Below are 22,404 nucleotides of genomic sequence, written 5' to 3'. Positions count from 1 at the left end.
GAAAAGGAGTGAAGAGGAGAGGAGAGGAGAGGACAGAAGTCACCTTGTTAGCTGTGTTGAATGATCCTCTGAATAACAACTGTAAATCCAAAACAAGCTATTTTCTGTTTTCCATCCTACCAATTAAACATAACAAATAAATAAACAGAGCTGATCCCCAATCTAGACAGGATCTACTCCCGCAGCCCAGCTAATGGACCGTGTTCAACACATCTGACAAGTGTTTCAAATCTGTTCTCCTTCAGTTTTGATGCAAAGAGGAAGAGTCAGGCGGATAAAAGAGGCTTTCACACTCAAAACCAGTAAAACATCCAGATTAGCTTTTCCGGTAAAGGCAGTCATTTGTGTTGTTTACACAAGCAACATGTTTTCAATGTATAACTGTTATTCACACGACACCACAGATGCAGCCATGTCCAGCAAAATGCTGTTTCTTTCTGTATCTGTCCAATTTGTGTCCAAGGTGGACATTTCTGTCAGCGCCTGACCAAGTGTTGAATTTAAATCACACTTTACAGTGCCTAATAGCAGATGGTACAAATATAAACCTGGCACCTGCTTAAGAACTTTGTGATTGGCTCACATGTTACAACAACAGAATGTCTTTTACATTAGAACATCGTGACATTCTGCACAATGTTCTTAATGGTACAATACTGTTCACAAAGGAAAGAGGTTTTAGCGGAAATGTTGAGCTATAAAACTGTCATATATTTGACAGAGATTGTTAGCTGCCATTCGAAAATAGACTCCTATTCACACGAGAGAGAGAGAGAGAGCGCGAGAGAGAGAGCGAGAGAGAGCGTGAGAGAGAGAGCGAGAGAGAGAGCGAGAGAGAGAGCGAGAGAGAGAGCGAGAGAGCGAGAGAGAGAGAGCGAGAGAGAGAGAGCGCGAGAGAGAGAGAGCGAGAGAGAGAGAGCGAGAGAGAGAGCGCGAGAGAGCGAGCGAGAGAGAGAGCGAGCGAGAGAGAGAGCGCGAGAGAGCGAGAGAGCGAGAGAGAGAGCGAGAGAGAGCGAGAGAGAGAGCGAGAGAGCGAGAGAGAGAGCGAGAGAGCGAGAGAAAGCGAGAGAGAGAGAGAGCGAGAGAGAGAGCGAGAGAGAGAGCGAGAGAGAGAGAGAGAGAGAGAGAGAGAGAGAGCGAGAGAGAGAGCGAGAGAGAGAGCGAGATTTTTCTCCTACCCTGTAGAGAGCACTACATTTGTCCTTAAAGCAGGGTGCTAAGCGGGAGTAGATCTGGAGAGAGTAGTAATAGGCAGCAAGCTGGAGCGACAGGGCTGATGGGGGCTGCTTCTCAAAACACGAGTTGGCATCCAACACCTGAAAGAAAAAGAAAGAGGCATTTAACACATTTCACTGAGCCACTGTAGCCAAAGTTCTAGAAAAGAGTAAAATAGAGCCAAATAGAGTGCAGAGAAGAGAAGACAAGAGAAGAGACAATAGGAAAGGTGATAACAGATGAGACGAGACAAGAGACATGGAGAGGAGAGAGGAGATGATAAGAGACAGAGAGGAAAAGAGAGTGGGAAAGCTGCGGAGGGGAGGAAAAAAGAGAAGAAAACCCAGTTAAACACAAAATGCTGTTTTTAAATGATCATTCAATGTATTGAAGGAAAAGTGCTGTTCAGTCCTACCTGGCCTTATGTGAAAAAGTAATAGCCCCTTAACCTCTAAATCAACCAGTTAACCAAATTCAATTTACTATTGGGTTCAATTTCACTAACCACACCTCGGCATGGTGACTGCCAGACCAGTTGAATCTAAACATGACTTTAATTAAACTCTCTGCTGATGTGAAGCATTGTTAGAACGTCTCAAAAAGCAGCACATGATGCCACATTCTAAAGAGATTTAAATACAACCCGTGAAACCATTGAAATCTGAAATGTCATTGATATCTGACCGGAAAAGGTGCTAAAACTCTGGGACTTCAGCAAACCACAATGAGAGCTTTTATCCACTAATGGAGAAATTTTTTAACCTACCAAAATTTCCCCAATAGCCACAAAAGGACCCACACAAACATCTAAAAGAACTGTAGGCCTCACTTTTCTCAATTAAGGTCAAAGTACACATTTCCACAATAAGGAAGACACTGGGCATCCATGGGAGAGTTGCAAGGCGCAAACCACTGCTGACATAAAAGAACACAATGTCTCATCTTGCATTTGCCGAAAAACATCTAAATGAAACCCAACAATTATGAGATAATATTCTGTGAAATGATTCAACGGTGGAACTTTTTGGAAGACGGGTCCTGTTACATCTGGTATAAAGCTCCCACTGCATTGCACCATCACCCCAACAGTCAAACATGGTAGTGGTAGTGTGATGGTCTGGGGCTACTTTGGTTCTTTGGGACCTGGACGACTTGTCATAAATGATGGAACCACAATTTAGTTTTTTTTTTGAAGAAGAAGAAGAGTATCAAGTGCAGTCGGGTGATTGGCTCAAAAGAATCAAAATTAAGGTTTTGGAGTGGTCGAGCTGCATTTTGCTGTCTTTATCTTATATTGAAATTATATTAAAATTAGTTAAAACTTTAAATGTGACAAATTAGAACAGAATAAATTGGCTAAGGGGCAAATACTTTTTCACAAACACACAGGGTGTCCAGCACTAAATCCCAGAACAGGAGTCTTACCCATTCTCTCAGCATTTATGGAATGACAGGAGAAATCTCACATTTGGGCAATCAGCTATGGGATCAAGGACATATCCTCATAATCCACTGGCTGAGTTAGAGATGCCGTATGCTGCCTCAGCCGAGCCTGTTATTCAGGCAGGGAAAGGAAGTAAACAGCCACAATCCTGAGTTAATGCACTTGTCTGCCTGCAGCAAATGGTCACACTTTGTGGTATTTAAGTGGGCTCTTTAAAAAATTCCCTTTTATATTTATTTTCTTTTTTAAATACCAAATCGGCCTCAGTCACCGGCAACATGGCTTAAGACCAGCTCACGCTTCACGCATGAAAAGAAGAGAGAGAGTGACACACTAATCATATCACAGGACACTCATATTCTCTCACAGACACACATACACATACCTGCGATCTGTAAATAGAGCAGGGTGACTTACCTGAGGAAGAGCGAGCAAATAGGCCAGAGCAAGCGTCATGTCGCGTGGAAAAGCGTCGCTAGCCAGCTGGAGCAGAACTGAGGGGTGAGGGGGGGGAAGAGGGGAGAAAAACAGAGATGAATATTTCAGACTTATTACCAGAAGACAAGCTTCATCTGGTGCTGTCGTTCATTACAGCACAGAGAGAGAATAAAAGCCAGTGTTTGTGTATGATCTGCTTTAGGATGTGTTTATGTCTCCTGGTTATGGGGCTACAGTACACTCTAAAATATTACCATCTTCTTTCATGTAATTACTGCAACATTTCAATTCTTTATGTAAACAGGCTCTGCGCAGGGCAGCGCAGAGCACTGGGACCCCCCAAAATAATATCGTGTGTGTCTATGTGTGTGTAGCAAGTCACTATTTACACTGTTATACACACAAAACAGATAAATGTTGGTGATCTGCTCATACAAGCTCTCCTGTTTTGATAGGAACAGCAACTAAAGTGACCAACTGCATTTAGATCTATAACAAAGAGTTCATTAAAATGTGTTTGAAAGCAAAAACACTCAATATTTGTGTATTTTTGCAGAGAGAGAGGCAGAGAGAGAGAGAGAGAGATCAATCAATTGCATTAGTGATATGTAAGTAAAAAGAGAAGAGTGTCTGTTGCTCAGCTCAAGCGTTAATAAAGGTCATGATCACACTGCATCAGTGAGATCAGTCCATCCACATATACACAGAGTGGGGTGTTATAGGAGGGGTGCAGTGAAAAAAGCCCTCATAACAGAGACCAATGACCACCTGAGGGGTCTGAGGAGCTGAAACCATCAGCACTGCTCTACAGAGATGAGTTATCCTGCACCATCTTCTGCACAAGCACACAAAAGTATGTGCAGGATACATCAAGAGAACAGTACAGGCCTCAATGCTTGACCCCTGCAACATGAAGGTGCGGTGCTACTATTATGCTGTGAGGGGCACTTCGCTGGCATGGTCTGGGTCCACCTGTTAGCGTGAAGGGTCACTAAGAGTCAGTACAAAGCTATTCTGACTGATCAGCTTTATGTTATAGACCAAACGTAAACACACAGGTCAGAACAACAGGTGAGGGTAACGTATCTGTTAGTCCCACATCACTGCTGCTCTCCACACTGCACTAATGCCCAGTGATGTCCTGTCAGCTATTCTGGGCTGCCACTGTAGTAGCAGCGTTTCATGTGTCACCCAGCGGCAGCAGCTCACTTTAATCAGGAACAACAAAAGCACAGGGAGACGTGAGTGAGTGCGTTTGTGTGTGTGGGTGTGTATGTGCGAGTGTTGGGTTGGAAAGCCGCCAGAGCTGGTTAAGTTTTCCAGTGTTTCAGCAGCAACACCACCACAGACAGCCTGACAACTCCTACTGACTTATCTGTGCTGAACATAGCACTTAAACACAACACAGACCACACACAGCCAGAGAGGAAGAGAGAGAGAGAGAGAGAGAGAGAGAGAGAGAGAGAGAGAGAGAGAGAGAGAGAGAGAGAGAGAGAGAGAGAGAGAGAAACAAAGGAAAAAGAAAAACAAATACAAAAATAATGCAAAGAAACAGAACTAAAGGACAAAGAGAGGGAAATGATAGAAAAAACAGAAAAAAGAAAACAAACGAAGGGAACAAATGAAGGGAAAGAAAAGTAAAAAAGGTAAGGCAACAAATTTATAAATATGCAAAAGAAAGAAAGAGAGAATGGAACAAATCAAAGAAGAAAAAGAAAGAAATGATAGAAAAAGCTATGAAATAATTAATGAAAAAGGGGAAAAAGAGAAAGATTAATTACCTAAGAAAGAAAAGAGCACAGTGGGAAAAAATGCAAAGAAAGAGGAGAAAAATTTTAAAAGGTGAAATAGAAAAAAGAAATTTGGGGGCGGCATGGTGGCGTGGTGGGTAGCGCTGTCGCCTCACAGTGAGGAGTGCCTGGGTTCGATTCCCCTGCCGGGTGACCGGTGTGGAGTTTGCATGTTTTCCCCTTGTCTGCGTTTCCTCCGGGTTCTCCGGTTTCCTCCCACAGTCCAAAGACATGCAGTCAGGCCAATTGGACGTGCTAAATTGACCCTAGGTGTGAGTGAGTGAGTGAGTGACTGTCTGTGTCTGTCTGTCTGCCCTGTGATGGACTGGCGACCTGTCCAGGGTGTATCCTGCCTTCCGCCCAATGACCGCTGGGATAGGCTCCAGCACCCGCCCCCGCGACCCTGACGGAGAAGCGGCTTAGAAAATGGATGGATGGATGGAAAACTAAAGAGTGAGATGTGGAAGAAAAAAACGAGAAATGAAAAAAAGAAGAAAAGGAAAAAATGAAATAACCAACAGACGCTACAATGAAACGACAGTAAAGAGAAAAGGAAAGTGGTAAAAGTGTGACTGGCTGGCTTCTTTAGAAATAAAGACCTGTATCAGACTGAATCAGACACGTTAATCTAATATGTCATGTGGGCACTTTTCTACAACCAGACAGTGTGAACTGTAAAGATAACTAAAGTAAAGGTAAAGATCTCCATGTGGAGCGACTCTGTCTGCACTTACAGAGACAAAGGGAGTTTTACCTCTCCAGCCATTCATTAAGTGTTATTGTACAATAACTTACACAATGGTGATTCCAAGCTAACACAACATGAGGGACAGAGAAAAATGTCTTAATTCTGGCTTTTCCAGTGAGATTATTTAATGTTCCTTTATTTTTTTAAATGTGCGTAACAGAAGTGGATGAAAACCCTCTAGAGCAGCAGTTCACAAACAAGGTTGTCTAGAGGGACCACGGGAAGATCCTTGAAGTTGTATCGCTACTTAGTCGCATTTAGTGTTTAACACTCTCCTGCATCCACTTAACGAGTTATCTGTACGGCAGAACATCTCCACGTCTCTTGTACATGCAGGTCAGTAACAGCTTCGGGGAAAGAAGTGGGGAAAGAGAGAGAAGGGAGGGTGAGGCAGACACAGGAAGAAGACAGACAGACAGACAGACAGACAGACAGACAGACAGACAGACAGACAGAGAGAGAGAGAGAGAGAGAGAGAGAGAGAGAGAGAGAGAGAGAGAGAGAGAGAGAGAGACACACACACAGAGAAGGACAGAGTGGGGGAGAGAAACAGATAGGAGATAGAAAAGTGAGGGGGGGCAGGAGAGACAGAGACAGAAAGGGAGGGACAGACACAGAAAGGATAGAGAGAAAAACTCTAGAGTCAAAGTAAGGTGTAGAGAGACTGTGAGACAGTCAGAAAGAAGGAGTTAGAGACAGCAGGGGAGACAGTGTTCCTGATCTTTACGCTTGCCACCATTTGCATTTCTATGCCAAAGTTCTTCTTTCTTCTCCTCCGATCATCGATTTCCTCATTCGGCTCATCCATCTTGCAGTGAGAGGGCCTGATATTTTGACTAGCCGTTATCTCTCTTGTATCGTGAGGGGACGCGTTATTTACCGCTGTCGACTTGCCGTGAGTATACATTAATTAATCAATGTGATGCAACTGTTCTGGACGCACAAGGCCAGAGAACGGCCATTTGTCATAGAGACAGACAGCGGGGAGCAACAGCAGCCCCCTCAGGTTAAACACTCTGCTACTGCTAACAATGACAATGCAGCTAACAAGGGCAGTGGAATTCTCAACAAGAGGAAGGATGTTTAATCATGTTTTTGGAGCATGGAAGACATGGCAAGGGATGTACCAATCAGACCTGAAACATCAATACTGTCAGCAGGTTCTTCATATTAAATGAATAAGATTTGGGTATCAAATAAACTCAATATGTTGCTAGTGAACATGTGCTACCTTCTGTGGCAGGGAAGACCTGCTGACCCTGACTCTTGGTCTCAGCGAGCTTGCCAGTGCGGAGCAGGACTTCCGCAAAGCCTTCTTGAGGGATGTAATCATATGAGGAGTACACGTCCTCAACCTGAAATACACAGTGAAGCAAAGATTCAAACACCCCGAAATAGCCATTATTTTTCTTATGTCATCTATTATAGTGACTGTACAATATCATTTGAATATTTGGAAACTCCTGATTAAGTGAAGATTCTCATGGTGTTAGTCATTTTGATGCTTCTGCTTTCATGACCGTGGTTAATTTCAAAGATTTATACTAAGACAAACATAAATACAGTACAGCTCGGCTTGACCCGCCATCCTTCAAGGTGCACGGAAGACAAGCGTCGAGAATGTTCTCTGTACTGGCACCCAGGTGGTGGAATGAACTCCCACTGGCTGTCCGAACAGCAGAGTCTTTTGCTGTCTTCAAATGCAGACTGAAGACTCAACTCTTTACACAGCACTTAAATGAGCATTGAACTATAAGCTGCACTTATTTTATTTATTGTATTGTATCTTATTGTTATTGTATTGCATTGAATGGCACAGAGTTCTGTGTTCAACTCTGTTTCTTTTTCTCTCGGTGTCTGCAGTGACATTTTGTTTCTAGCAGTATCTGAGCTCAGGACTGTCTTTTTCTCTAAGCTATTGGTAACTAGCAAAGATACTTTCTCTAGATTGACAAAGCACTTCTTGTAAGTCGCTCTGGATAAGAGCGTCTGCTAAATGCTGTAAATGTAAATAGTAAAGATGAAATCAAAATTGAACTTTGTTTTTACCTTATTATTTCATGTTCCTGTTCATATTAAACACAATCATATTGTACAACATTTAAAGAGTCTATATCCTACATTTTCTTGTGTGTGTGTGTGTGCGCGTGTGTGTTTCCTTCACCAAAACAATCATAGTTCATTTATATGCAACTCTTTATTCCTTCCCAAACAAACAGGCTATGTTCGTTACTGTGCCTTTAAGAATTATATATATATATATATATATATATATATATATATATATATATATATATATATATATATATATATATATATATATATATATACATATACATACACACACACATATATATATATATATATATATATATATACACATATATACATATATATATATATATACATATATATATATATATATATATATATATATATATATATATATATATATATATATATATATATAAAATATAAGGATCACTGCTTTGATGGGCCAAGCAGTTTTGTGCTTTGTTCAAAAAGCAGTCCAGCTTGAAACACTTCTTATACCTTCAACGGGAAAGGGCAGAGCTAAACTGGCACAGGCTGAACTGGTGGCTGTATGATATCACAAAACAATCCACTCTAAACAGCTTGCATGTATAGTTTCCATATACACTGATCAGGCATAACAATATGTCTCCTTGTTTCTACACTCTTTGTCCATTTTATCACCTCCACTTAGTATATAAGTGCACTTTGCAGTTCTATAATTACAGACTGTAGTCCATTTTCATGTTAGGCCCCTTTTACCCTGTTCTTCAGTGGTCTGGACCCCCATGGACCCTCACAGAGCAGGTACTTTTTGGGTGGTGGATCATTGTCAGCACTGCAGTAACACTGATGTGGTGATGGTGTGCTAGTGTGTGTTGTGCTGGTCTGAGTGGATCAGACACAGCACTGCTGCTGGGGTTTTTAAACACTGTGTCCACTCACTGTCCACTCTATTAGATGCATCTGTGTTGTTGGTCCACCCTGAAGTTGTAAAGCCATAGCTCATCTCTTGCTGTACAGTATGAGCTCATCATCATCTAGTCCTTCATTGCTGGTCACGGGACGCTGCCCACAGGACGCTGTTGACTGGAAATTTTTGGTTGGTAGACTGTTCTCAGTCCAGCAGTGACACAGAGGTTTTAAAAAACTCTAGCAAAACTTCTGTGTCTGATCCTCTGTCTGCTAACCCAACACCATAATGTTACGCCTGATTGGTGTGTTTGCACATATATGAATCTGTGTTTACACACACACACACATATATATATGGACAAATTTTTGTTGACCATCAGCATATGTGTATCTACTTCAAACCTGCTAGTGAAGCATCTCAGAAGGCACTTCCTAGTTTCACCTAGTCAGATGTGAACTCAATGTTGGAATATAAACTTATTAGGGTGAGAACAGTTTGAGTGGGAACTTTCTAAACCTATACCACGTCCTGTAGAGTAAGGTAGATCTCAAATAATCAACATTAACCCATAGACTTGCAGCAAAGGTCATCACAGCAGGGAAAACATTACAGCAGTGCAAATGCAGTGTTTCCAAATAAGACTACAGGTAGACTTCTTTACAATGTCTCTGATGTAGAGGTTAATTTTTACATAATTAACAGGCTTGACAAGGTCTACAAGATTTTCTCTGAGAACTACCTGCCTAACTACAAGGATCTTGCTACACAATGAGGTCAGCTAGAGTTAGCTGTCTAGTGTTCTACTAGAACATAGAATGCATTTAAGGAAACTACTATATACTACATGCTGCATACTGCACTAGCACATACTGTATGCTGAGTTCCACTCTTCACAGCAATATACAGCACAGCATCCAGTATACGAAAAATGTGTGTGCTATTCTACACAGCAGGACCACAACTAGACTGCCAACATTTGGGACTGAGCCGATCAGAACCATCTCAGGACCTGCCCCATTTTCCTCATCCCTCCAATACTAGTGCCCATTGCTGCGCATTGCCATGTAAATCCTACACTGATTAACACAGGGGCAGCTGTAAGTGGCACTCAGTGGTGCAGTTTTGTCTGAAACCTCCTCTTGTTGAGTTTATAAGAGTAATTTCAGCTGTTCATGCTGTTCATGCGGTTCATGTAGATGCGTTTTGCATGTGCAGAGACCAAATCACATGCAGTAAAAATTAAAACATGCAAAACAAACACTCTTCTCGCAAGGTAAAATCAGTTCTGCTAACCAACATCATTATTTTGCTAGCTTTGCTTCGCTTCTGTACTTCAGATAGTAAAAAAAACAAAAAAAGCAAACACTAAAGGAAGCTAGAGCAGGTTTTGGAGAGGGTGTATGGTTGTCATTATTATTACGAACCGTGAAAAACAGTAATAATAAGTAAAACACTTCAAGAGCAGATGTGTCCAAACAAGCTACACAAGAAAGACGAGAAATAGAACGAGGCTGAGGAACTCACTGGATTCATGTATGGATCCTCCAGGAGCTCCTCATAGAAAGGGCTGCATCCCTGTCTCTCCATTTCAACATTGTCCCCAGCTTCACCGCCACGATTAGAACCCGACCCATGACCCTGAAGAGAGAGTAAAAAAATCGCATTAAATATTCATGAAACATTTACACAACATCCACAATCCCAAGCAACATTCACAATGTTTCACTAAGGCTCATAATGCATCAGAGCTTTCACTGCCATATGCACCAATACAAGGACAGACCCTCGCTCAGGTTAGCTTTCAGAGGAATTCACTACAGAAGACTATTTTAAATATAGATGTTCTTCTCGTCATTGGCGTTCAAAGCTAAAGAAAGCTTTCAGGCAGTTATAATAGCATAGTGTAGAGCATGACGGAGCAGCGAGCTCTCAAATTGACCCATTAATAGGTTCATAGCTTCACCTTTGCCAGGCCTGAATGGTAAATAGTAGATATCTACAATGCACACAAGTTCAATTGGGTAATTTTTTTTCCTTTTTGACCACACAGAGAACAGTGGGGATTTTTCTGAGCTTCTCCAGACTGGAAATGGTCATAGAGAAGTTGTCTTGGTAATACCATCACTAAAGGACCTCAAAAACTGCATGGTTTTGTGGATGAATCTGTGTCTGCATGTACGAAAGGCACTAGAGAATGCATGTATTTATATATGTACACTACAGACCAATGAAGTCACTTTGCCAACAACCAACACAGCATGTTTACAGCAATCTAGTTTAATTAACGAAGATTTCCAAAATACTTTACTTTTCTTGGATAAAGCTACATTTTTCATGGATAAAGTATATATTTTTTCTCATTTTATTACCTTTTTACAGATTAGATAGATTGTGTCATAACCTTGGTCTTAAGTTAGGTTTGGACACAGTTTGCATGTTTTTGTTATTTTAATCGTGATTGTCTCATACAGTCCTATGCAAAAATTGTAAACATCCCTGGTCGAATTACATGTTTTGTTCATTTTCTAAGGAAAAATAAGTTAATAAATCCCCTATAAAGAACAAAGTTACATATGACTTTGTTCTCCAAGTTTTCTCCGAACTGTACTTTTATTTATTTTTTCTGAACACTGTTGATAATTGTCACATTTTCAGCAAATATTTCACAGACAGTAGTAAAACTGTGGGGCATCAATATGAAGAATATTAATGGCCAAACGCATTACTGCAAAGGCAATAATAAATGAACCTCTTTAGTTAATAAATGAATCTTTTCAGCAGATAAGATGAAACATTTATGCTAACAAATCTATTACTATTCAAGGTCACTTGAAAGAAAATGACAATTTAATGTTTATGTTTACAAAGGTAGTGTTGCTTTTAATCGGCTGTAGTGTATGTTGTGGGTCTTAAGTTGATTTAGTGTGAAGAGAAAGAAGTTTCTGTTTGCATTGCGTTTACATATTGCTATTTTGCTGTTTATTGTGTTTATGATGATGATGACATAGGACATAGCTAGCCACTGAAGTTTTTAACTGCCTGAAAGTGAAAGACAAATAAAAACCTAAACGCTATCGTGACATTCGCTAACTTTCCCGGTATTGTATATAATAATTTTACTATTTCTAGTGTTTATATATAGACAGAGTTTATATAGCAACAGACATTCGGTGCTCTTCATTTGTTGTGAAGGAGGAGGAGGAGGAGGATGTGCATGTGGTTTCACATCACTGTTTATTTTTTATTTTTTTTTGCACAATAAAACGCATTTTTCAGCTTCTTCTGGCCACTGTGCAAGCGCATTCTCCACAACGAGGGGGAGCTTTTCTTACTCACGGTTTAACAAGCAAGCTGAGTGGTTCACTTCATTAAAGGGCACAACTTTCTCTGTAAACAGACACTATGCTGATCATTATTAGTCTTCCCATTAATTGTCTCCTCCTTTACAACGACTCTGGATCATCTGGTGTGAAACTGGCTTTGCATGCAGTCTGTGTAAATAGTTCTGTACGTGCCTTACATGCAGTCTGTATGTGTTTGGTTAATGTCTCTATGTGGGCATCTTACATGCAGAGGGCGGAGATAGTTAAGGGACTCCTTCCACCAGTGCGAGTCACTGACGGCAGTGAGGACAGCCTTGGTGGTGAGAGTGGTGTTGGTCAGGACCTCCATAGTACGGGCAGTGGTCCTCTGGAGTAGCGCTGTAGGCTGAGCACCACCCAGAGACCCTCCACTTACTCCCACAGTAGCCTGCCACAACCACAGACAGACAGAGTGAACTTCAGAGCCACACACAGACTGACAGACCTACTTCTTGTCCATTCCAAAGATGAAGTACTGAGCAGGTGAAGTAACCTCCTACTACACACCAAAGTCACCACTAGTTTTAAAAAATGAGCTAAGAATAATTAAATCAGCATTTTATTCACATTTGCAGCCTTTTTTTTTTAAATCCCCTTCTTTTCTTCCCAACATTTCATATTTATTTACTATATTATTAAACAGACAAAAATGCTCTTTTCTTCCACATTCCATCTACAGTGATTTACTTACACAGCTTTACTTTTTATTTACATAGACAAAAGCACCTTGAGCGGCATTCTTTTGTATGAAAAGTGCTGTATAAATAGTTACAATCATCATTATTAGACCTCAGAATCAGGGTAAACACTAAAACCAGGAACAGGCTATAATTCAAAACCACCAAAGCACTGGGGAGGCACTCACCACAGACCTTCAAGCTATTTCATTTAAATATGACGAAATAATCAAAGCACCGCAGACATTCAAAATATGTTCAAGGTTTATGTACTAAGGACCAAGAAGCATGAACGGAATTTAAATGGGACTTCCATAGATTTCTCTATGTATCTGCATAACTCAATCAACGGTTCAGTGTGAAACAGTTTACTGTAGAGAAACGTATCAACCCTGATTCCTTTACTGTGGTGGTAAAAGGAACCAGTTATTGCCAAGTTTACAATGCACATACAGCTGTTTTCTGTACAATATAAAATGATCACTGAACCTAGTTTTAAAACATAATGACAACAGTAAATCTGAAAAATAAATTTCAGTTGAGCATTATTTTATGTGGGCATTATTTTTTGTATTTTGCCTTACAAGACCCTGCAAAGATCTCTCCACTATGAATGTCATTTTAAAATGTTTTCAGATAAAACCACACCCGGAATAATCATACAGGCATCAGGACTCATTCATAACCATTTCATATAATAACTATGTGAGCCAGCTTTTAGAGGCATGAACTAATTTTCATATCTCTCTCCTAGCACCACCACTGTAAACAATTCTGAAGCAATGTGTGTCAAGAATGGCCCAATTTACATCAAAAGAAAAAAAAAGAAATTCTCCTTTAAGAGGCTTGGTATTATATAATTTAAAGCATTAGATTACCTAAAATACGAGCATTAGTACAAATAAACATAATCATTAGTACAAATAAACATAATCCTCTATTAGACGTACTGAAGAAAATAAAAGGCAGTTTAGATGACCAACACTACAGTACTCTCCGCCATTAACTGTATTTTTGAAAATACATTCATGGTGAAACATATAGGGAATATTTAGGCTTTTAAAAGCTTTAAGGCTAACATGTTATAAGTATGTAATTTCCTAATAATATCCCAATCGGCTGACATATTTTCTGAGAAGGTGTCTTGAGCTCTACAAAAGACAAAGGCAAAATGATTCTTTTACATATTGTTGATCACGGTCAAATTTGCAGTGTTTTGGAGCCAGCAGAGTTTTTGTTTTAAAGGTAGATGAGAGTCACATTGGAGCTAGATTACTTTTCTTTGAGGGCTATAATTTCAATGTTTAGAGACGAGATCAGTAATTTCAATCTAGAATGAAGTTTAGAATGAAAGACTTTATAGTCTAAACATAATAACTGCTGAATAACTGTGAATGATAATTCTCTAATTGTCTGAACCTGGAGTTCCCTCAGTAACAGTAGTAATGTTCCAATCCACCTCAACTGACATGGCCATGCTCCGTATTGTTATTGTTATTGAATGGCCTAACAGTGAACCAAATCATTCCGGGTTATGATTTTTTTTCATCAGCACTTAATCTTCTCATCTGCTTGAATTTGGGGAAATCCCAAATCATTATCCCATACTAAGGCTAATAATAAGAACCAGGCCTGTCAGATCCCTTTAAAAAACGAAACATCTTTGAACAGTCAAAACTAATCTAGCTCAAACATTGCTTAAGACTGACTATATTCATTTTACAACTTCATGAAGAAAGGTTTGGAAACCCAAGCTTTATGTGACAATATTACAGCACAATTTCTTAACTTGGACACACTTTTAAGCAGTTGGGCACACATGTCCGCCCCAAATTTCTCATTTCCCCTTTTCAATATTTTATTTGCTATAAACTAGTAATTTAGCCAGTAAACATTACATGGACACATGCCTCAAAACACATAAGACTGTGTGCATGAATGTTTAAATACACTCATGGCAACTATTTTAACACTGTGCTGGTGCCAGCCATGAAGCCAGCAGCTCAGCTCAAAGGTCATCGGAGTTAAAGCATATGAAAAATGCAGTGAGCTCTTTATGGCCTGTTAAACAAACAAAGATCCACTGCATTTAAAGTGGAATCCACCAACTTAAAAAAAAATAAATAAAAAAAACTCTGCCTTACTGTTTCTCTAATTATTCTTACAGAATAAACAAAGCCATGTTCTGTTCTAGAGAAATATACTGAGTCATATCGAGTTCAAAGTAGTGGTGAACCCTTCACACAAATCCATTACATGAAATGGTTATTATTATGTTAGAGGACTTGTTTTACAACATCTTCAAGATAAAGTTTTGGCTAAAAAGTGTTTTACATGTTGAGGTCATCAACATGTAAAATAGTAAAACAGTAAAGAAAACATTTTCCCCAGATTTTCCATTTTTTGTTTTTTGGATTTTTCCCCGATTCCCTCCTTGATGTAGTATTATTAAGTGTCGTCAGGCTGTTTTCAACTCTCGGCAACCATATGAACAGTGCCACTCCATAATATCTTGCCTTCTGTTTGATTGGCAGAATGGCTTGTTCATGATTCCTCTGACTGTATACACACATCTTGATGCTGGTCGTCCTCTTCCTCTTTTACCTTCAACGCTTTACAAGAATAACGGTCTTATCAAATGATCGATTCTTCTCGGAGTATCCAAAATATGTCCAAAATAAGCTTCAGTTTGGTTATGTGGGCTTCGAGTCAGATGTGAGACTTTTATCTAAGGATCCATTCGTTTGTTTTCTTTGCCATGAAACAAACTCTCAAAAGTCAAAGTTGCCAAAACCAAAGTTGAAAGGCATCTATATTTGTTTTTCCTCACTTGTTTATTGTTCAGATTTTACACCCACAAAGAACCACAGAGAAGACCATGTTATTGATGATTCTGATGAATGATGTGTCCAGAGACACATTTGAAGCTCTCTTCACACCTTCATCCTTGTTGTGCCAAGCGTCAATCTGTGCCGTACTTCTTAAGTGCTGAATCCTCTGTTTTTAGAATTGATCAGAGTTGGCAAAAGCTGTCCACCCTTTCCAAATGTTTACCATTAATGGAAGAGCTAGCAGTCTTTCTTCTTGTTATAACCTTTAGTTCAAAATGAAGACAGTCACTTTTTTTTTTTAACTTTCCTTATAAGGACTTGCATGCAGGTTTTTCAGTATGACCCCCTATTTGTCCAATAGTCATGTCCAATTCCCATTTTCTAGTTAATTCCATTCCTATCACACTGGCATTGTGCTAAGTGATGTGGGATCCACCCAGAAGAGAGTGAGTCACTAGACGTATCACTATTTTATCATTATCAACATATAAATATCAACATATACATACAAATATACATATTATCAACATATCATTGCTGTCAGACCAAAATCTTGTATCTCAAAAATGGTAACTTTACAGGACAAGGAAAAAACTTGAGCCATTTTAGGCCATTTCTTTAGGCCCATTCATCATGAAATTAATACACAATGAAAAAGCCAAGAGATATTTACAAACTATGTCAAAACCCGAAAAATGACAAAAAAAAGGAGAGGCGAGGTTTTGTTCCGACAGCAGCGATATACATAGACAACCGAGAAGATAAGTGTAGGTTCACTGGCCATTTTGCATGGTAAATAAAACAACTACACTTGCCCTCTCCTGGTTCTTGTTTACAATGACTCAATGTTTACAATGACTCAATGACGGAAATCTGCAGAAAGTAAACAAAAGAGTGAAAAAAAAGAGGAATTCTCCTTTAACACACTCACTGCACTGCACTCAGCTCACATACAGCTCCAGCAAAACATCCACTCACACAGTATCAAGGTGTATAGACAATTATTGACTGCTACCTGATCCGTGTCATCCCCCACTCCCTCGGCCTGAGAAGGGTCAATCTTGTAATTTACCGCCTGGTAAAGAATCTGTTAAGAAAAGAAGAAAACCAAAGAGACCTTTCAGTAACACATTTTCTGCAGAATTTCTCCATTTTTGTAGCAGGCGTGTGTGTGTTTACTGGAACATATAGATATCCTAATACTTATCTGGGTGTTAAAATATGGCTTGTGCAGTTTGTAATTAGAAATGAAATATACTTTGTATAGCAGAGAACCGCTATACAAAAATGTTTATGAAACATTTTTAATGGAAATACGTATGATTTATGAAACCAAAAGCAAACTGGATTTTCACCTTTGTGGGTGAACAGGCAAGTCAACATTTATAGAAGTGTTATTATTGTGTTTCAATTCTATTTTTTATTGGTGGGATTTGGTTTCATATAAAAAAGCTGTCAGTTTTATCTTGACATGGCTGTCTTTGTGGAAAGGTGTGAACTGTTTTCACAGCAGGGGTTCTCACCCCTCCTTGCTCACAAGAAGCTCAACGTAGAATCACAACACTTACCCACAGAAAGCCAAGTCCTAGTTGCTCTGATGACAGAGTTATAGAGGAAAATATTTTATTTAATTGCATTCCAATTACAAATTACACACCAACTACCAACCCGACTACCAAACCATACCAAAAACTGCTCAACCACACCGACCAGACCATACCAAAAACTACTCAACCACACCAACAACTACCAAACCACACCAAAAACAGCTCGATCACAACTACCAAACTATCCCAAAAACTACTCAACCACACCTACCAAACTATACCAAAAACTACTCAACCACACCAACGACTACCAAACCTTACCAAAAACTACTCAACCACACCAACAACTAACAAACCACACTACCAAACCATACCAAAAACTACCAAACCACACTACCAAACTATACCAAAAACTGCTCAACCACACCAACTACCAACCCCACTACCAAACTATTAAAAAAATTACTCAACCACACCAACGACTACCAAAACATACCACAAACTACTCAACCACACCAACTACCAAACCACACGAAAACTACTCAACCACACAAAAAACTACCAAACCACACTTATAAACCAAACCAAAAACTGCTCTACCACACAACTACCAAACCTCACCAAAAACTACTCAACCACACAACTACCAAACCTCACCAAAAACTACTCAACCACACCAACCACTACCAAACCACAATAACAATAAGCTTCCAACACTAAAGTTATTGACCAGAAAGCAAATTTATTTTCCCAGTTTAAGCAGATACAGCAGGTAGCATATTATAACAAGATAACCAGCATTTTGTCATTAGTTACTGGTGAACATCCTAATCCTAGGTCTGGCACTATAAGGAGCAACCTGCAGTTTGTATTTACAGCTCCTTTTTCTGCGCACATTGAAAAAGCATTCAAGCGGAGAGCTGATTGTGGGGGTAAAACGACTGCTTTTTCTCCCTATGACCCTACCCCCTGATAGTATCTTCAGACAGAGATGGGATAGGTGGTGCGATCTGATGATGAGAAAATGAGAAATTGTACCATCAAGCGTTTCCACAAGCAGCTCTATCATTCTGTCACCATTTAGCCTCTTTCTGTAGATCCCCTATAGCGTGGATTGGTAGTTGTTGTTATGGCTGAGTAGTTTTGGTGTGGTTGGTAGTTGTTGGTATGGTTTGGTAGTGTGGTTTGGTAGTTGTTGTGGTTGAGCAGTTTTTGGTATGGTTTGGTAGTGTGGTTTGGTAGTTGTTGGTGTCGTTGAGTAGTTTTTAGTATGGTTTGGTATTGGGGTTTGGTAGTTGTTGTGGTTGAGCAGTTTTAAGAAGATAAGTATAAGAAGGTAAAAATCTTTTCATGCCCCCGTTTCCTGAAATAAGCCATTCTGTGCGCGTACCATTGCTGCACAGCTTTTCAGTTTACCAAACACGACAATGCGTGGGGAAATATCTTTAGCTTGTGCTGCTACAGAATGTTCTAAGCCAGACAACATATCAGGGCTGATTCACGACATGACTGTTAAACATTAAAAGTAAAATGATTGCGAAACAAATATTACCTTTGTGCATTTTAAAGCAGCGTGTTTTCAGACATTTATATTGTACTTGATTTGACAATTGGAATAGATAATAACCATCAGAAACTGATGGCACTATTACGGAGCCTATTACTGACAGAACAACACTATTTCCGCTCTCAGATTCAGATGTAGCTGCGAGAGAACACACATCCCAAAGTACACAGTGATGTGGCCACAATGTATTATATATAAAATTATTTATATACAAGTACTTCTCTCTCTCTCTTTTTTTTTTTAAGAGGACAAGAATTATATTTCTGTAAAATGTTTCGGGGGGAAAGAAGTTCAAGTTATTTAATCTCTACATCATTGACATTTCATTTTAAGTAAATAGGTGGACGCAGTTTGCATGATTAATTGCAACCATAGGAAATCATGCGCTAAAGACACACTTGTGCTGCACCTTCTGTACTTCTGGCTCACAATGTCCCTCTATGGCATCATTACACATTCATGATTTAGTGTTAGTTTGTTCCCTCTTTTCATGGGAAGTGTGCTTTGCCACTCGGCTGGAGGTAAACCACCATTATTCTGTGTTAAAACGTGTATGCAGGGGGGAGAGAACAGACGACAGAGGGAGGGCCAATTGATTGCAAAGAATAAAGAAAGACTGAGTTGATGTATTCTTTAGAAGTCTCATTTTAGATGCCAGAGAGACAGACTCACACCAGTGCCTATTTTATGGGAAGAATATGGCTACACAATGACAGTGTGCATGTATATACGTGGGAGTGAAGCAGGATTGAGTGCTGTTTCTATGCAGCCTTTTCTGTCAGAGAATCAGCAGTGTGAGAGCTGTTACAGTAGTCTAACCTACCATGCCCCATTCAACACATCTAAACTCTCACACTGTGTACAGATCAGAAGCCCACAGAGGAAAGCTCTGAGCAAATGGCACCTATTGAGATGTTATTAAAATCAAACCTCAGTACACGGGTCCTACTACAACGCTATGTCATGAAGCTTTACTATATAACACTTTTAGAGGTGACTGAGCAGATCTAAGCTGGCTATGCTGGACGTTTACAGCTATTAGTGAAAAAGAAGACAGTAAAGTACAGCTGGCTCCATATACATTGAACCGTACAATCAGAGAGAACGTTCCAAGGTCCTGTGTACATGTACAACACAACCAAACAATACGTTGGACCTTATTTACCAAAGCTGCATATTACTGTGATCAAAATGACTGGAAATTACTTTGTATCTATGTAAAGAGCGAGTGAATGAAAACTAGAGGGCAGCTGGTAAAAAACAGTGTTATCATTGAAAAACAGCATGAAACTGATTGAAAACCAGAGAGTGGTTGAAAGAAGACTGTAGCTGACTGAAATGAGAGTGCAGTTGATGAATACAAGAGCGGAGCTGATAAACTAAAGAGCAATTCGCTGAAAACTAGAGAGCTTCCGATTAAAACTAGGGTGTAGCTGACGAAAACTAGAGTGCATTTGATGATGATGATGAGAACTAGACAGCTGCAAATGATGAGAACTAGAATGAAGTTGAAAAATTAGAGCGCAATAGATAAATTCTGGCACCCACAAACTTGTCCTTTACATTATTTGCTTATTTATTTTGTTTTTTTTATTTTTGAAGATTTTCCATAATTTTCCACACTTCTCAAGCCGTTAAATCATTAATATTTCATCAGATGTGCACACTACCAAAACGGCAAATACGAAAATCACAAACCCAAATACTTTCTATGCGATTTGCAAATGCTCTTCTTGCAATTAGATCATCTGCAACTTTGAAGGACAAGGGCCCCTGTGCTTGGAACAAAGCTTCCCATAGAGCTTGGCAAAGACATATCGTGGCTTGCTCCTGTTAGTGGAGTTCACGTAGTTTGACAATGAAATCAGTTTTATAGTTTCTGTTCTAATGCTAATTCTAATGAATCTAACGGTCAGCATGGACAAGCTAATTGCTCCTACACTGATGTAAAAAGCCCACTTGTACCCAGAGTTTGGCTGTAAGTGAAGCGCACCTGTGTCTGCAGAGAGCTGGAGGCTGCTAGCAGGTTCTGGATGTTGGCGGGAGGGCAGTGTGTCAGAGCGAACGCCATCAACTCCTGACGAGACGACAGTCGGGCGTAAGTCTCGCACTGACCCAGCTGAGAACACACATCCCAACCTTCGCTGTAGCCTGGAGGAAAAGAGATTCAACATGTTTTATTGTATCAGTGCAGTCTACAACTACAGACTACTACCACTGGCACTAAGCATCATAGACCCAACAGAAAAACAAACTTAAGTTTGTTTAATGACTTTTTTTTTTCCTCCTTCCTTTAACAATAAGCACAAGGATAATGTTTCACTGTTTTTAATACCGTACATAATACAGTGGTGCAATCATGCACATGAAACAACCTTGAGAGAGAGACACTTTTAAACAAAGTAATTACAGCAAGATATAAAGTGCATCCAATTACAAACTCTCTCTGTTTAGATACAGTAAACACAGTGGCACTTTCTCAGCCTCTTTAGCTTTGTTTTTTTTCGTTAGCTTTTCATTATAACCTTTTTTCTGTATTTATGTTGTTACTTTATTCTATAATCTTCCTTTCCCATTTGTATCTTTTTCAGTATGATCTATAATCATTATATTCTTATAAAAATTATTATAATGAATGTCTGTATCCTCATTATTGCTGGGTTTAAAGGCATTTATCCAGTATTTGCCTTTAAGGGAAGAACTGAAGATATCAGTAATAGTGGCTTTCTAATGCAATAGCTTCAGCATTGCCTTTGCACAAACCACAAGACCACTAGAGTACAGTAATACAAATATATTATAGGTTGAGGATGTCTTCACATTCCCAGCCACTTTTCTTGTGTTTTGCTATACAGACTGCTTACTTAATTTTCATCACAAAATTCAAGCGAACATTTCTCTGGAATAGCACGGTTGACCTCTTTTGAAGTTAAAAGAGGTGGTGGGAGCAGCTAGAACTATTTCAGTGTGCTTTAGCATAGAGTCTACCAATCTTAGGAACTGTACTGGAGGGATGCATCACCATTCTTCCAAAACATATCCCCTCAGTTGGTGTCGTGATGATGGCAGTAGAGGATCGAACACATCAGTCCAAAGTCAATCCAAAAGTTTTTAACTGGGCCAAGATCTGGCGACTGAAGGCCATAGCATATGATTTGCATACTTCATAAAGCCACTCACTGACCCCTCAGGAGCTGTGAATGAAGCCATTGTCATCCTGGAAGAAACCACCCCCTTCAGGATAGAGATGTTTCATCACAGAATGGAGCAAAAAGTGGCTCAGAAGTGGAACCAAACCATAAAAGCCAAATTTCATGCATTACAAACCCACTATAGTAATCCTTCTGAGTAAGCATTGATGGACTGCTCTTGCTGACACAGTCTGACCATGTCCTGCATTTCATCCATCTGGGGAACAGTTGTTCCTCTGTTTTTCCTTACATACTGCACTAATGCACAAGCATTCTGGTCACTGAACGTGCACTTTTGACCACAGTTTCCATCCCTATGTACTGATGTCTTTCCCTTGGACATAAATGCAGAAGTCACTTAATCACTGTTCTCACTGAAACAATAGCCAGTTGAGAAGCCATTGTGACTTGCCACCCATGCTTCAATAATGAACCCTCACTTTAAGTGTCTTGGCTTGACCTTTTCTTGTTTTGATTCTCCTTTTGATTTTCAATTTGATTCCATTTTATTTATATTATTAACACAAAATCCCAAAGCTGCTGTATGGTTGAGATTTGCAGTTACAGTACAGAAATTTAGGTCAAGATGACAGAATCAAGAAAATGATATTTAAAATAATTACTTAGATATTCCAATAAGAAAG

The 22,404-nt window shown here is 39.6% G+C and overlaps 1 protein-coding gene across 1 annotated transcript in view; it reads right to left on the bottom strand.

Moving 5' to 3' along the window:
- The window catches only part of nbas (NBAS subunit of NRZ tethering complex), a 337,358-nt gene that overhangs the window by 153,213 nt on the left and 161,741 nt on the right, over positions 1–22,404 (bottom strand). The window contains exons 34-40 of the mRNA XM_037537972.1: positions 20,563–20,720; positions 16,471–16,542; positions 12,153–12,335; positions 10,110–10,223; positions 6,867–6,990; positions 3,077–3,153; positions 1,179–1,316 (exon numbers count right to left, since the gene is read on the bottom strand). Of these exons, the coding sequence (XP_037393869.1) occupies positions 1,179–1,316; positions 3,077–3,153; positions 6,867–6,990; positions 10,110–10,223; positions 12,153–12,335; positions 16,471–16,542; positions 20,563–20,720 (866 nt within the window). The remainder of the gene's footprint in view (positions 1–1,178; positions 1,317–3,076; positions 3,154–6,866; positions 6,991–10,109; positions 10,224–12,152; positions 12,336–16,470; positions 16,543–20,562; positions 20,721–22,404) is intronic.

Source organism: Pygocentrus nattereri, chromosome 4 (genome assembly GCF_015220715.1).
Source record: "Pygocentrus nattereri isolate fPygNat1 chromosome 4, fPygNat1.pri, whole genome shotgun sequence".
NCBI lineage: Eukaryota > Metazoa > Chordata > Actinopteri > Characiformes > Serrasalmidae > Pygocentrus > Pygocentrus nattereri.
This window is presented reverse-complemented; position numbering and strand designations above follow the sequence as displayed.